General features: G+C 34.3%; 1 protein-coding gene across 1 annotated transcript in view; it reads right to left on the reverse strand.

The window, feature by feature from the left end:
• Positions 1-625: 625 nt before the first annotated feature.
• Positions 626-14751, reverse strand: part of LOC128222835 (uncharacterized) — a 17701-nt gene continuing 3575 nt past the window's right edge. Inside the window, exons 3-10 of the mRNA XM_052931967.1 lie at positions 9791-9841; positions 8914-9480; positions 8266-8424; positions 5494-5713; positions 4644-5336; positions 4192-4346; positions 2935-3842; positions 626-2369 (exon numbers count right to left, since the gene is read on the reverse strand). Coding sequence (XP_052787927.1) covers positions 2363-2369; positions 2935-3842; positions 4192-4346; positions 4644-5336; positions 5494-5713; positions 8266-8424; positions 8914-9471 — 2700 coding nt within the window. The 5' untranslated portion in view covers positions 9472-9480; positions 9791-9841 and the 3' untranslated portion in view covers positions 626-2362. The remainder of the gene's footprint in view (positions 2370-2934; positions 3843-4191; positions 4347-4643; positions 5337-5493; positions 5714-8265; positions 8425-8913; positions 9481-9790; positions 9842-14751) is intronic.

Genomic DNA, 14751 nt, shown 5'->3' on the forward strand with positions numbered 1-14751 from the left:
CTCTGCCGGTGCTGTTCTTGTCTGACATGATGTGCAGTTGACCGGAAGATGCGTGGCAGGTTCCGCTGGCACTGGCGGTTGTGCGCGGGTCCGCGACTTCTTCGACGGTTTCACGAATAAGGCTTCTGCTGGATACGGGCGCGTGCTTCTGGCTACATGGCACCCGGAAGCGGCCCGTTTCCGCAGATTCAATCGATGCATTATAAGTATATGATAAGAAACGAGAATAATTAAACTTCAATCCAATTAATCAGGGATTGGAATGTGACAAAATAAATGACCTATAATCATTTAAATATTTTGACTAGGATGACCATGACGAGGCACGATACGTAAATAGGGACCTAGCTAAATCCGTTGAAATCGCCGTATAAAATTATAAATTACGCTCAATCAGCTCTTATTAATGAAATATTAGGTGTTTAAACAGTGGTAAAACAATTATTTTTTGAAACCAGAGGCGATCATGCCTTAATCGAATTAAAAACAATATACCTTCATGAAGGTGAAGAAGAAAAGAGGAAGTAAAAAGGTGAACGCCTACGTCATCTGATAGATGCTAGAGTGATAGACTGGTTACGGGTATGGGTATGGGTATAGACTGGTATCGTAAATGAACGAACGAACGAAAGTTTATTTGAATGAAAGGCCTCCAGCCCATAATACATGTTACAATGCAAATCAAATATAACAAAATGCATATATGTAACTAAATAAGAGTTGTGTCTCTTGGTTAACAAAGTTATGTGTTATCTATAGCTAACATGAGTTTATGAACGTAAAGAGAAAGGGATTTAATATGGGTAACATTTTCCGATGCCATCATATTATAGAAATGAACAATGTCAGTATTTCCACGATACCAAGAAAACAAATAATTTTCCCGGATGTCATTAAATCTTGAACACTTAAAAAACACATGATATTCATCTTCAATAACAAGTATGTCTTTATCAAATAAACAATAAATACAGAAGCGATCATTTTTATCAATACCTAAAAATCGATTAATTTCCATATGGAGTTTATGACTGATATTCATCTTCAATAACAAGTATGTCTTTATCAAATAAACAATAAATACAGAAGCGATCATTTTTATCAATACCTAAAAATCGATTAATTTCCATATGGAGTTTATGACTAGAGGTTCTAAATCTAGCCAATGATTTTTGTACAGGAACGGTAAACTGATATTAAGGTATCTTTCAACATTCAATAAAGACTTAAAGCATTTATAAGTATCACAACGTGAGGAATTATTTACATCACCAAGCCATGTTTGTCTACAACAATCAGCAATTCTTGTTTCAAAATGATACATAAATATATTTATATCTCCAACATCTTCGGCAATCCAAGCATACCCAAAGCCATACTGAAACAATGGAGCTTTATAAACCTTAAGTTGTACCCAGAATTAATATCGTTAGTATTGCATTTAATGCATTGTAATGTTTTGTTGAGTAAAGTCCTGTCCGCGCCTGCTTAGTTTCAGTATTTTTATATAATGCGCGATTTCTCACGGACGCCAAAATGAACACGGATGCTAAACGAATGTATAGAACAGCTTTGCAGTATTTAAATGAATGAATGTTCCAGTCGCCCGTACGTACTTGTTCTACAGATGCCACATGAATACAAGATGATACAATGAACCGTTGACCTGGACATAAAGGCATTATAGTTTTAAATAGCTTACAAACTCGAAAAAGTATTTTACCTTATACACATAGTAAACAGTATCAATAATCAATAAACAGTTTTGATTCAAGGTCAAAACATTACTTATCATTAAGTACATTGCATACATTACATTTGCTTTCCACATGAGGAACTGCTGCTGGCATTTACCATCTTCCTGCCTGTACTTGTAGTTTATGCAAAGATATTCTTAATCTCGACAATGCCATTACATTTGCTTTTTATCAATATTAACAATATTTTACTTTAAATCTGACATTTACACATTTGTTCTAGATATATTCTAAAGTCCGTCTGCGCACTATTGTTATTGAAATACATCCGTTACTCATTGTTAAAATATATGCACAAATAAATATCTCTCTCTCTCTCTCTCTCTCTCTCTCTCTGTCTCTCTCTCTCTCTAACTTTCCCTCCCTCTTTCTCTCTGCATTTCCAACAATACTTTTAAAATTACCTGCAACATTTAGTCTCATTTGTCGTGCAAAGAAAACATATACATAGTTCTTTTTATTTAAGTAAGGATAAAAGGCCGAAAACTGTCCATTATATCAGGGAAAAAACAGTCCGAAGCATCTTTATGAGACGTACAACAAAAAAAATCCTCTTCCTTAACGGTTGCGCAAAGCTCGCTCACATCTTATTGGGCATTGAGTTGTTACAACCTAAAATATTTCCAACGTTATGTCTTGAAATAATAAAAAAGATAAATGGTAGTAAACGGAAAAATGCTGGTTCAAATACTGTCAAGATTATTTTAATAGTTATTTTTACACCTTTTAGGTTTCCGTTTAACGCTGTGGTTAAAGTACGGGTTTGATTCCCAGTCTGGGCGCGTGTGCTTTTGGTGTGTGGTCACCAGGTCGGACAAGTGGTTTTTCTCCAGGTACTCCGGTTTCCCCCACAACACAAAACAACACTCTCGCAAAACATCGTACCAACGAGAGTGATTATTTATGTTGTAATAACTTGTTTTACAATCGTTCTAAAATAAAAGCGCGTTTCACAAACTGCAGAACCTTTTTTCTTAGGAAATTTCCTTGGAAATATGAAAGAAATGTTGGAGAATAAGACATCAGTTCGTATATTGACTTGACTGAATATTTTGATTTGAGTTCTGACGTTCTCCTTTAAATAAAGGCTGCATTTTGTAATGCATTTCTAGAATTTGCAAAATATCAATTGAAATAAAATGACAATATATTGAAAATATATATAGACATAACCTACCCATCTCCCTCAGTATTTCCAGTGCAAAGCTGGTAAGTGGCGTTTTGCAATTCTGATAATTGATGCAAGCCTTCCTTTAACTGAAGTGCGAGATATCGCTTTTCGGTAGGTTGTTGGCGCGTATTAAATTCGCCTATTACCATTCCCAAAGCTATGAGCGATCTTTTCCTTCTGTGGAATGCACAAACGACAGATCCACTGTCACCTTCTTTGCAAAACTGTTCGGACGATGCTTCTCTGTTTTCTAATAAGATGTGCAAACCGTTTTCCATGTGAAAATTGCTTTCCTTTATTCTTCCTAGTCCTGGCGAAGAAGAGGCACCCCAAATGTGAACTGGCATACCGTCTAGGAATTGCAAATCGTCTCTTTCAAAATCGAAAAGCGTGCACAACTTTATATCTCCATGTTCATCTTTTAACTGCGTGTCGCATAATTTAATATGTGCATCATCTATTTTCGCAGAAGCAATGTCTAGATATTTTCTGCTAGGGTCAGAGAAAAGAAGTGGCCTTAGAATGTAACCGACTCTGCCGCGTCTTGTTTCGAGCGGTATTTCTTCTCTTTCGTCCAAATGTTCGACCTGGTGTTTTGCAACGTGTAACGATAACAACGCACAGAGTTTCCTTTCTTCACATCTTTTTGACCTCAACGCAAATGCGCCTAAAGTCCCCGACTTAGGTTCTGTGTATATTTTATCGCCTACGGTGTGACAAAAATTCTTTTCACTGTTTATGAAATGCATTTTGTAGTCAGCGACATCCAAACCAACTTTCTGTAATTCCTTTCCGACAAGTGTTGATGATATTTCCTTCTGCGTGGTATTGACCCCATTTATATACACATTTAACTTACCAAGCGACTGGCCAAATCCTTGAATATTGGAAATACCTTTCAGAGCTGACTTGACCTAATATGGTTAAAGTAACAAAAATTAATATATATATAACAGTATCTCATAAAGGCAACACAATTCAAGCTATAAATTAATATGGATAAAGCATCCAAAATTGTGCAGTACGCAGTAAGCACCGTTGGCTCGATATTCCACGGACCGGCAAAAAATGCTTCGAGCCTCGTGAATATCGAGCCAAGCGGGAATGCTTACAAATATTAAAGCAAAATCGGTCCTTGACATACATTTCAAGCCAACGAGGACATCGAGCTAAGCGATATCGAACCAACGGGTTTCGACTCTATATATGATATAAGAACTTATGCTTAGTACAACCGTTTCAATATTCACAAACAGCATTTACTTTTTCGATATTCCAGCATATATTCTCTTGAGGAAATGTAGGTTTTTCATCTTCAGGAACACCGCTGCGTGCATACAGCGCTTTCAGGCAGCATAATTGTCGATCGATCTCCGATTTCCGACTTACTACATTCTGAAAGAAATTTCTTCCTATGCCTGTCAAAAGAAGACATTAGTTAGTAAATTATATAATATATCAAGGCTATATATAATGTACAACAAGTCTTTCTCGTTTGCATATTAAATCAATCGGGGTTTTAATTATACACTTAATTCTTAAGCAGTGTGGTCTCAAAATAATTAGTACGTGTACTTCTAAGTGTATTCATGCAAGAATACGCGTTCATTTAAGTCTGCAGTAGAATGAATAAAAAGTGTAATTCCTTTGAAAAAGGTGCAATCTTATCTATTGTTAAATATAAAAAACAGGCAAAATGTCTGATGTTTCCATACTTCGTAGTTTGAATATTGTTCCGCTGGTGCTTGCTTGCGCATCGCATACTTCCCCTTTGTCCATGTTTCTGCTAATACAGAATCCTAGCTTTTTAAGTTCAGACTCGATCAACTCGTACGATCGCTTGTTTTCAGTATTTTCACATACTTGGCTCTTTAGCAAAACCAACGCCTCTGTTTTCCTTTGAAGCGCCTTGATGGCAATACGTTCTAGGAGATCGTCAAGTTTCTCAATAAAGGCATTTGTGTCTTTCGTGTTTGTAACACCAAAAACCATCTCATTGCAATTCAGAACGGAACTTTCGTGTAAGCCATAGAATAATAGTCCCACATTCGAACAGCGTTTGATTTCCTCCATATTCTGTCTGCTACCAATATATATCGTTGAACATGTAGTTTCTTGGCCGAGACTCAAGGGTTTACAACTACCGTCAGTTTTTTCCCGGATGCTGTGAAATATCTCTTTCAAATCCATTGTTGTGTGGTCAATCATAAATATCAGTTGGACTACTTCTGCAGAATTTGATACGAATTCTCGGTTGCCGTCAACGATGTTTTTTATACCCATAGCAGACAGCAGCGAATCCGTTGCTATGTTTATTTCACGAACATCTGTGCATGCATGTTTGTAAACTGAAAACCACCTGTGCATGTCTTTGTCAATAATCATCGTGTCTGATGCAGAGCTTTGTCCTGACATAAACCAAATAATAAGTATTCTCTGAAATTAAACTGATTTATAAACATTTAAATGATGTTCTCTTTTCAAGTTATATGAGCGTTTAACTATGAGTCAGACTTAACTATATGGGTATCAGTCGATAATGCAATAGATAGAGAATGACAATACCATTCGACGAATCGGCAGAACGCAGTTGTCTAGTGTGTGATGTTTTCTGTTTCTTTTGTAAAGGCTCTGTTTTTTCCATGTGTCCATCCATTATTTCCTTTGTCATCGAGATCAAATGATTGACGAAAAGGCTCAACTTAGCCTGTTCCAGTCTCAACCAGTTCACTGTTTCTGGAATTTTCCGCTTGTACATATCAGACACATCAGACGAGGTGCGTACCTGTAAATAAATATAAGTATCTATCATATGTTTCCGGTACGGATAGAAAAATCCGACCTGAGGGCACGCGCATAAGCCGGTAACGAGGCTTGCCGGGTTACCAGTCACGCAGCGTGCCGGAGGGTCGGATTTTTCGATCCGGACCGGAAAAACATGATTGATATTTTTTCTTGCATACCTAAAATTATGAATTTTTGGAAAAATTGACGTAGAAAACGCACTTTTGTACCTTTCACCAAAAAGCGCGTGCGACGTTGTGTACTGACGCCATAAAACGCAGTAATTTTAAATAACTAAAAATCGCGTATTTTACGAGTATTTATTTTCAATTTCAGTTTAAAGTATTGCATACATATATATTTGATTGCGCTTTATTGAAATGGCATACTATTCTTTTCATAAACCATGCAATAAAAGAAATAAGAAGTGGCGCATTGTTGCGCGTGACTCATCTTACATGGGGGTTGTAAAATGGATTTTTCCAGCACTGGTCACATGACCGGAAACACACGTCCGGTATGTAAGAATATCATATCTGGTTTTTAAAAACTGAAATGTTGTATTTTCAAATAACGTTTTATTAAAATGATTACATAGTTCATTATATAAGTATACCTTTGACTTAATTTAGCAAATCTTATCTGTGTAAAATAATTTAACGATTGAAGATATTATAAAGTATTAACTGAGAAAACAGTTAGATTATACTTACTATAATTAAGATAATAAATTCAATTATGTTTTCTGGAAGGGAAAAAGTGACAAAAAGCGCACCACAATTATAAGAAACAAGCTTGAAGGCGGCTTAGAAATGCCAGATTTCGGGTTCTTTTCTAAAACTATGAAAATAACATGCGTAACACACCTGATCAATACAAATAATGCCAGTTGGAAAATAATACTAGATGTACTGTTTGACCAGTTCGGAAAGAATTAACTTTTCTCCCACCTCAGATAAGTAGATCCATTAATTTAACTATGCTAGAAATTCTTATCTTGCCCACGGGCGAAGATAAAATGCCCGTATGGAACTTCTTTTAATGGTCACCACATTGTAATTACCTCCCTTGTTGAAGACTGTCTGTAGCGCATCATGGAAACCTTATCTGGTGGCAATATTTAGAACGCGAGTTAATTATTTCTCGCTTCAAATGTCACCAGAAAACAGTTTTCACGCACCTTTCAAGAAATAATGCTTCACTCTTCTTAGAACTATTTAAAGACCGATCAGACCATTTACATACTCTGAATCACTGCGCGAATATCCATGACAACCACGAATTATTGCATATCCGTACGCAATTATTTTCACTTAGCACAAAAGAGTTCCGGCAAAAAAATACATTTTTACTTAATTTTGTTTAACTGAGGTGGGAGAAAAAGCATCTACCATAGCCGCTCGTGTAAGATAGGTTCATCCCGACCCTTGCGCAGGGTGTTTTGCGGAAACTCGTTAAACCTCATTTTTGCAAAACACCCTACGCTCGGGTCGGAATGAACCTATCTTACACTCTCGGCCATGGAAGATACTTATAATCTTTCACATGAACATAGATTCTTTAAAATCTATACCTCCAAATATAAATAGATTAAACAAATTCTATAGAAGATTACTGTCAGTATGGATTCATTTCACGTAAATAGCTGTTAATCAAACCAGAATATCTCACAACTATTGTAATATTAGGAAGGAAATTGTTTGGGGTAAAAAGATCATGAAATACAATAATAAAAGCCTTTTTTGAAAAATGGATCTTTTCTAACATTCATAAACAACATTATTTCAAAAACTGGCACCATAGACAAAATTACAGTTCTAAATAAACTTAAAAAAAGCTCTTGTAGATATGACAAATAAGAATATTTATCAGCTTTTTATCAAGCAAACTTTCGAAAAACCTTATATCCATAGGAATCGACTTGTAGGAGACCGTTTTTAATGGAAGTCATGGTACTACATAGTCCATGAATTCATTGTCGACAACAAAGTTAAACAGTTTGAATTAAATTGCTACCCAACCTTGTGGCATCCAATTTGAATTCATTTACTTGGAAGCTGACCGATTGTCTTTTATGTTTCCATTATAATGAAGTAGATGACTACAAACACTTTTTATCAAATGTTTTACATTACCCTATTTTTGTCAATCATAAATGTTTTGCTGAAAAATGCGGTATAAAAACAGCATAAAAAGGTATTATGGTAGGCTTTAAAATAGACCAAAACTGATATATCTCAAAATAATTTTAAGCCAAATTTGCTACTGTATCGATAACACACATTTTATTAGTGATAGGAGATCCAAACACATTAATATTTTGAACTATGTATATGATGATTTGCTTGCCATACAAACGTTCCTAAGAACAAAAAATGTGTATTTACGTTTTTTTGAATGATTTTGTTTCTAACATTAAACACATAATAGAAAACACTTATTGTTCAAAGACATGGTGCTCGTTATGTCTTTGTATTACATTGTTCGGTACATACTGTATGAAATCGTGTTTTTATGAAATATGGATTGTCAGCTTTTGGCAATTGTTTATACCTTCTTGATTGTCTCTAAAGCTTCTTTTGTAGCCTTTCTTTCTTTAAGGCAGTTGGTATCTCTCAGAAGTGATTCGAAAATGTGCATGTTGCAGTTCATTTGTTCGTCTGTCATGTGTAGTGATGTTCTAAAGGCCATGCCTCTTGAAACTGCAAGTGCCTGGTAAAATCAAAGTATTTATTTTCTATTTTTGAAATTCTGTTTAATATTAAACAGTAATTTGACAAATACTGGCCCACTTACTTTTTTGTTTACTACCAAAATTCCGTTTCACCAGAAATTTATATTCTGACGTGGCCGAATGTCGTACACAATAGCGCCAAATACAAAGTTCCATTCATGTATAAAATTCATTTGTTTAAATTAAAATTACAAAAAAAATACTATTAATATATAATAATTGATAAAATGCAAATAATGCATAACAACTCCAGTTCTGTATATAACTGAGGTCATTTTCCATTTGAACATATATTTAATATTTTACATTCTACCTAAATACTTATGAGATACGTATCAATTACCTAGTATGTAAAAAATATTCAAAGTATATATAGAGAGCTGTTAAAGCAATGTACGTATTAGAGAATTTACACTCGAACACGAACACTAAAACCATTGCTTTGCTTTTGTTACCAGTTAACTTACCTTAGTCAGACTATTTTCTGACTGTGCCAGATTTTGATCGAATACATTTTCAAACGTCAAGCAATTCTGTATGACACTAACTATGCCATCGAAATCTGTTTCTCCTGCCGAATTTACATCTTTATATCCGTCGGAGGGAAGAAAACATTTTGCAATTTCCCAAGGATTTTTGAACCACAATGAAGATTCTGTATTTCTCCACGATGGCGATTGATGACGATGACTTTTGATAATATATTCCACGATACCATTGCAAAGCCGGTTTGGACAAGCTTTCGGTCTTGTGACGTGGAATTTGCAAACTCCATTTTCAAACCAACAAACGTCATCCGTAGGGCATGGCAACAGATCAACAATTGAACATTCTGAACAACTAACAGATTTACGAAGATTGTTTCGTTTCACAACTTCATTTCTTGCAAGTTTTTTGAAATCCAACATAAAATCCTCTGCAAACTCTGTTAAGATTGTTTTAGTAGCGTCTCGGCAAATAATGGTTCTGAACCAATTTTCTGCTCTTTTCCATAGTGGTTTAATATCAATGTTTGTTGTCATCATTTAATTAGCCTTTTAAAATGAAACAATAATATAGATGTACACGTATAATACAGTAAACCAATTTATGATGACCATTTAGCAGGAATGTCCAACATAATGTGTACAAAATCAAGCCGTTTTATAGTTATCGTTATACGTAAACTTTAGTTCAATATGGAAACAACTTCATTAATGTATGTTACCATTTATAGGAATACGTTATCAAAAAGTATTGAAGTGAATGGAACTGCAATTAAACATGTCGCAAACGTTGTTTTTTCTGTACTGTTCAGTTTTGTTAAATTTATACTGCTGATGATCATTTAAATAATTAATTTACCTTTATACTCTTAATATAAAGAGTTGATCTGCGAGCGTTCCACTGTGTCATCTATTAACGAACAATAGACATAGATGTAGACACTTTTTAAAACCTCATTTAATTTTCTTTTTAGATCATATTGTCTACTATCAGTGCATCAATTGTGTAGGAATGATTATATAAAGACGATTCATATACACATTAATGATATAAAATATTTCACAAATGCACACTAAAATACCAACATCGCTGAATAAACATGCTGTATAGTCATTATCACAGAGTCAGATATTTTTTGTCAATTTTGTTAATAGCTCCATGAATTGCACTCAAAAATATAAATCCCTATTCAGTGAACGAACCGATTTGTGACTGATCGTGTTTGATTATCTATTCCACTTTGGCACCGAGAGAGAACCATAGCCAATTAATACTGGTACTGGAGGCTATCATATTATTAAATAATTGACATTCAACATTTGCTTTTCGACTGTACTGGTATTGACAATATTAGCAGTTAAAGTTTCTTTGAAGTAGCGCCAAAAATATAACCTCGTGATTACTTAAACTTTGATGGCATGTGAGAACCTTCTATATTATCAAAAGATGGGCTATGATACTGAACATTAATGGATATTCGATACTTGATTAAGTAGTTTGTCTATTAGCATACTCTTTATAGAAATAAAATATGATAAAGTTTTGTTTAAACGAAATGCATTCCGAAATAACTCAAATAAATATGCTAATTAATAAATTACTTCATGTGAATACACACTTTATGTGTTTCATGCTCGTTTCCATCTACGCAGTGTTTGTGGTTAACAATTAATTAATGATTTTGAGGTCAAGTGTAAGTACAAATAAACTAGTTTAACCCACAGGCAGATCCAGTTTTAAAGACCCTTCCAAAGCGGTAATCCCAACATTTTCAAATTAATATATATTTATGTGTGTTCTGTCCGTGTTGTTTTCAATGTGATCTTATTGTATTGTTTTGAATATTGCCTCATTGTGTTGTTCTGAATTTGGTCTGAGTGTGGTTTTAAATGTGGTCTAAATGATGTTTTAAATGTAGTCGGATTTATTTTGTATGTGGGCTGATTGTGTTGTTTTGAATGTGGTCTGATTGTGTTGTTTTGGATGTAGTCTGATGGATTTGTTTTGTATGTGGGCTGATTGTGTTGTTTTGAATGTGGTCTGATTGTGTTGTTTTTTACGTGATCTGATTTCGTTGTTTTGAATGTGATGCGATTGAAATGTGTTGAAAGTGGTCTGAGCGTTGTTTTTGAATCTGGTCTGATTGTGTTTATTTGAATCTGGTCTGATTGTGTTGTTGTTTACGTGATCGGATTGCGTTGTTTTAAATGTGATCTCTTTGCAATGTTTTGAAAGTGGTAGGAGCGTTGTATTTCAATGTGGTCTGATTGTGTTGTTTTGTATGTGGTCTGATTGTGTTGTTTTGGATATGGTATTATTGAATTGTTTCAATGTTGTCTGAGTGTTGTTGTTTTAAATATGGTTTCATTGTGTGGTTCTGAATGTGGTCTGCTTGTATTGTTTTGTATGTGGTCTGATTGTGTTGTTTTGGATATGGTCTGATTGTGTTGTTTTAGATTGTAGTGTGTTCATTTGAAGGTGATATGATTGTGTTGTTTTGAAATTGGTCTGATTGTTTTGTCGCAAAAGTGGTCTGGTTATGTTGTTTTGAAAGTGGTCTGATTGTGTTGTTTTGAATGTGGTCTGATTGTATTGTTTTGAATGTTGTCTGGTTGTGTTGTTTTGGATATGGTCTGATTGTGTTGTTTTGAATATGGTCTGATTGTGTTGTTTTGAATATGGTCTGGTTGTGTTGTTTTGGATATGGTCTGATTGTGTTGTTTTGGATATGGTCTGGTTGTGTTTATTTGAATCTGGTCTGATTGTGTTGTTTTTTACGTGATCTGATTGCGTTGTTTTGAATGTGATCTCATTGACATGTTTTGACAGAGGTAGGAACGTTGTTTTTAATGTGGTCTGATAATGTTGGTTTTGAAAGTGGTCTGTTTGTGTTGTTTTGAATGTGGTCTGTTTGTGTTGTTTTGAATGTGGTCTGATTGTGTTGTTTTGAAAGTGGTCTGATTGTGATGTTTTGAAAATGGTCTGATTGTGTTGTTTTGAAAATGGTCTGATTGTGTTGTTTTGAATGTGGTCTGTTTGTGTTGTTTTGAATGTGGTCTGATTGTGTTGTTTTGAATGTGGTCTGATTGTGTTGTTTTGAATGTGGTCTGATTGTGTTGTTTTGAATGTGGTCTGTTTGTGTTGTTTTGAATGTGTTCTGATTGTGTTGTTTTGAATGTGGTCTGTTTGTGTTGTTTTGAATGTGGTCTGGTTGTGTTGTTTTGGATATGGTCTGGTTGTGTTTATTTGAATGTGGTCTGATTGTGTTGTTGTTTACGTGATCTGATTGCGTTGTTTTGAATGTGATCTCATTTAAATGGGTTTAAAGTGGTCTGAGCGTTGTTTTTATGTGTTCTGATTGTGTTGCTCTGAATGTGGTCTTATTACATTGTTATGGTTGTGATCTGATTGTGTTGTTTGTATGTGCTCTAATTGTGTTGTTTTGAATCTGGTCTGATTGTGTTGATGTGAAAGTGGTCTGATTGTGTTGTTTGTAAGTGCTCTGACTGTGTTGTTTTGAATCTGGTCTGATTGTGTTGATGTGAAAGTGGTCTGATTGTGTTGTTTGTATGTGCTCAGACTGTGTTGTTTTGAATCTGGTCTGATTGTGTTGATGTGAAAGTGGTCTGATTGTGTTGTTTGTATGTGCTCTGATTGTGTTGTTTTGAATCTGGTCTGATTGTGTTGATGTGAATGTGGTCTGATTATGTTGTTTACAAGTATGTGCTCTGATTGAGTTGTTTTGAATCTGGTCTGATTGTGTTGATGTGAAAGTGGTCTGATTGTGTTGTTTGTATGTGCTCTGATTGTGTCGTTTTCAATCTGGTCTGATTGTGTTGATGTGAAAGTGGTCTGATTGTGTTGTTTGTATGTGGTCTTATTGTGATATTCTGTACGTGCTCTGATTGTGTTGTTTTGTATGTGGTCTGACTGTGTAGTTTCGAATGTGTTGTCTGATTGTGTTGTTTTGTAGGTGATCTGATTGTCTTGTTTTGAATGTGTTCTAATTGCGTTTTTTTTTCTGATTGTGCTCTGATTGTGTTTTTGAGTTTTGTATGTTGTGTGAGTGTGATGTTTTGTATGTTGTCTGATTGTGATGTTTTATATGTTGTCTGATTGTGATGTTCTGTATTTTGTCTGATTGTGTTGTTTTAAAGGTGGTCAGGTTGTGTTGCTGATAAAAATCACATTGGCTTGATGAAAAATGTAAGAAGAGCAAGGGTTTATTTTTGAAATATAGGCGATTATAGTATCATATTAACATTGAAATATATTAGATTGCATTTCATTTCTATGACGTACAGGCATGTGTGAAAATTTGCTCTGCTGGCGAATTGGAGTTTTCTCAGTTGATGTTACAGTCGGTCTAAAACAATAAGAACCACTTTCTCCAATTTTATTTTTCATTTATAAATTATATCTCTGAAATGTTAAATTTTCAAACATTTACTACTAAGAATTCAGAATTGTTATCAATTACTATGATTTTATTCGCTGATGAAATTGTATAATTCACCACAGATCCAGCGAGTTTACTAGCCCAGGTTGATGGATTTTACCATTTTTCCTTTAATATGGATTAAATATCAATGAAATTTCTGTTTTTGTAAAACGGAAGCCAGAAATGTACAATTCTGTATTAACAATCAATTTATTTATGAATGTAATAGATAATTTTAGTTATCTTGGTGTTAAAAACCATTTTACAGGCAATATGTCACATGCAGTAAATATGCTAATGGATCAAGTTCTTAATGCCTGTCAGAGAATCTTCACTTTGTTTGATAAAGTTTATCTTGATGTCAATATTGAATTGTCTTTGTTTTGACGCTATGGCTGTTCTAATTTTATTGCAAGGTTCAGAAGTACGAAGGTATACAACTTCAAGGAAGTTGACAAGCTACATATTAGATTTCTGAAATATGCGTTAGGTGTAAAGCAACAAACCCCTAACTCTGTTGTATCTGGTGAGCTTGACAGACTTCCTTTATCCATTTTTTTCAAGGAACGTTCCGCTAAAGTTTGGTTTAAAATTATGCAAAATGTAAATTCACAAATTAATACGGTATATAATGATTTGAATGTTAATGTAAATCATTCTTCTTTCGCAAAGAGAATAAATTATATTATTGATTATCTTGGCTTTATTGATGTAAGACAAAACTTTGAATAAATTATCTTCCTTTACTTAAATGTAGAATTTTGGACAAGTTTATTTAAGATTGTAATGCTTCTATAAACGATGTGCCAAAACGTTTATTGTAAACTTAAAGAAAAAAACTTGTTTTGAAAATTTGCAAAACGTTGTGTTTTCTATCATTTGATATTTGCAGAGCGTTGAACATGTGTTTGGGCTTCGGGGCTTGTCCCTGTAGTTTTCAACTAGATTTCATTCGCATTTAGAATACACGCCTTGAAAATTGTGAACTATTTACTTAGTTTATTATGAACACATTCCCAGTTGTTGTTTTTAAACATAAATAGTATATAAATTAAAATATTTCTTTCGTTTTGGTCACCACCTTGTCACTCTCCAGGTAGAAACAATTCAAAAACGGCAGGTTGAACAAATTGAAGAGACTCGCTTATGGTCTGTAAAATGTATGGGGGTTTTTATAAAAAAAAGAAATTTGGTCCTAAAATATGAGCGAATACCCTTACCCTCACATTCAAACATTTAAAAAAAATAGTTTCTTACGGCGCACATATTCAAAATACTTTAGAATATGTAAACAAATACATACAGCTTTTCAACTACCCAATTATCTATTAATTTAACACTAACAAGAGCTGTCACAGAGACAGCGCGCTCGACTATT

This window comes from Mya arenaria, chromosome 17, assembly GCF_026914265.1.
Source record: "Mya arenaria isolate MELC-2E11 chromosome 17, ASM2691426v1".
Lineage (NCBI taxonomy): Eukaryota > Metazoa > Mollusca > Bivalvia > Myida > Myidae > Mya > Mya arenaria.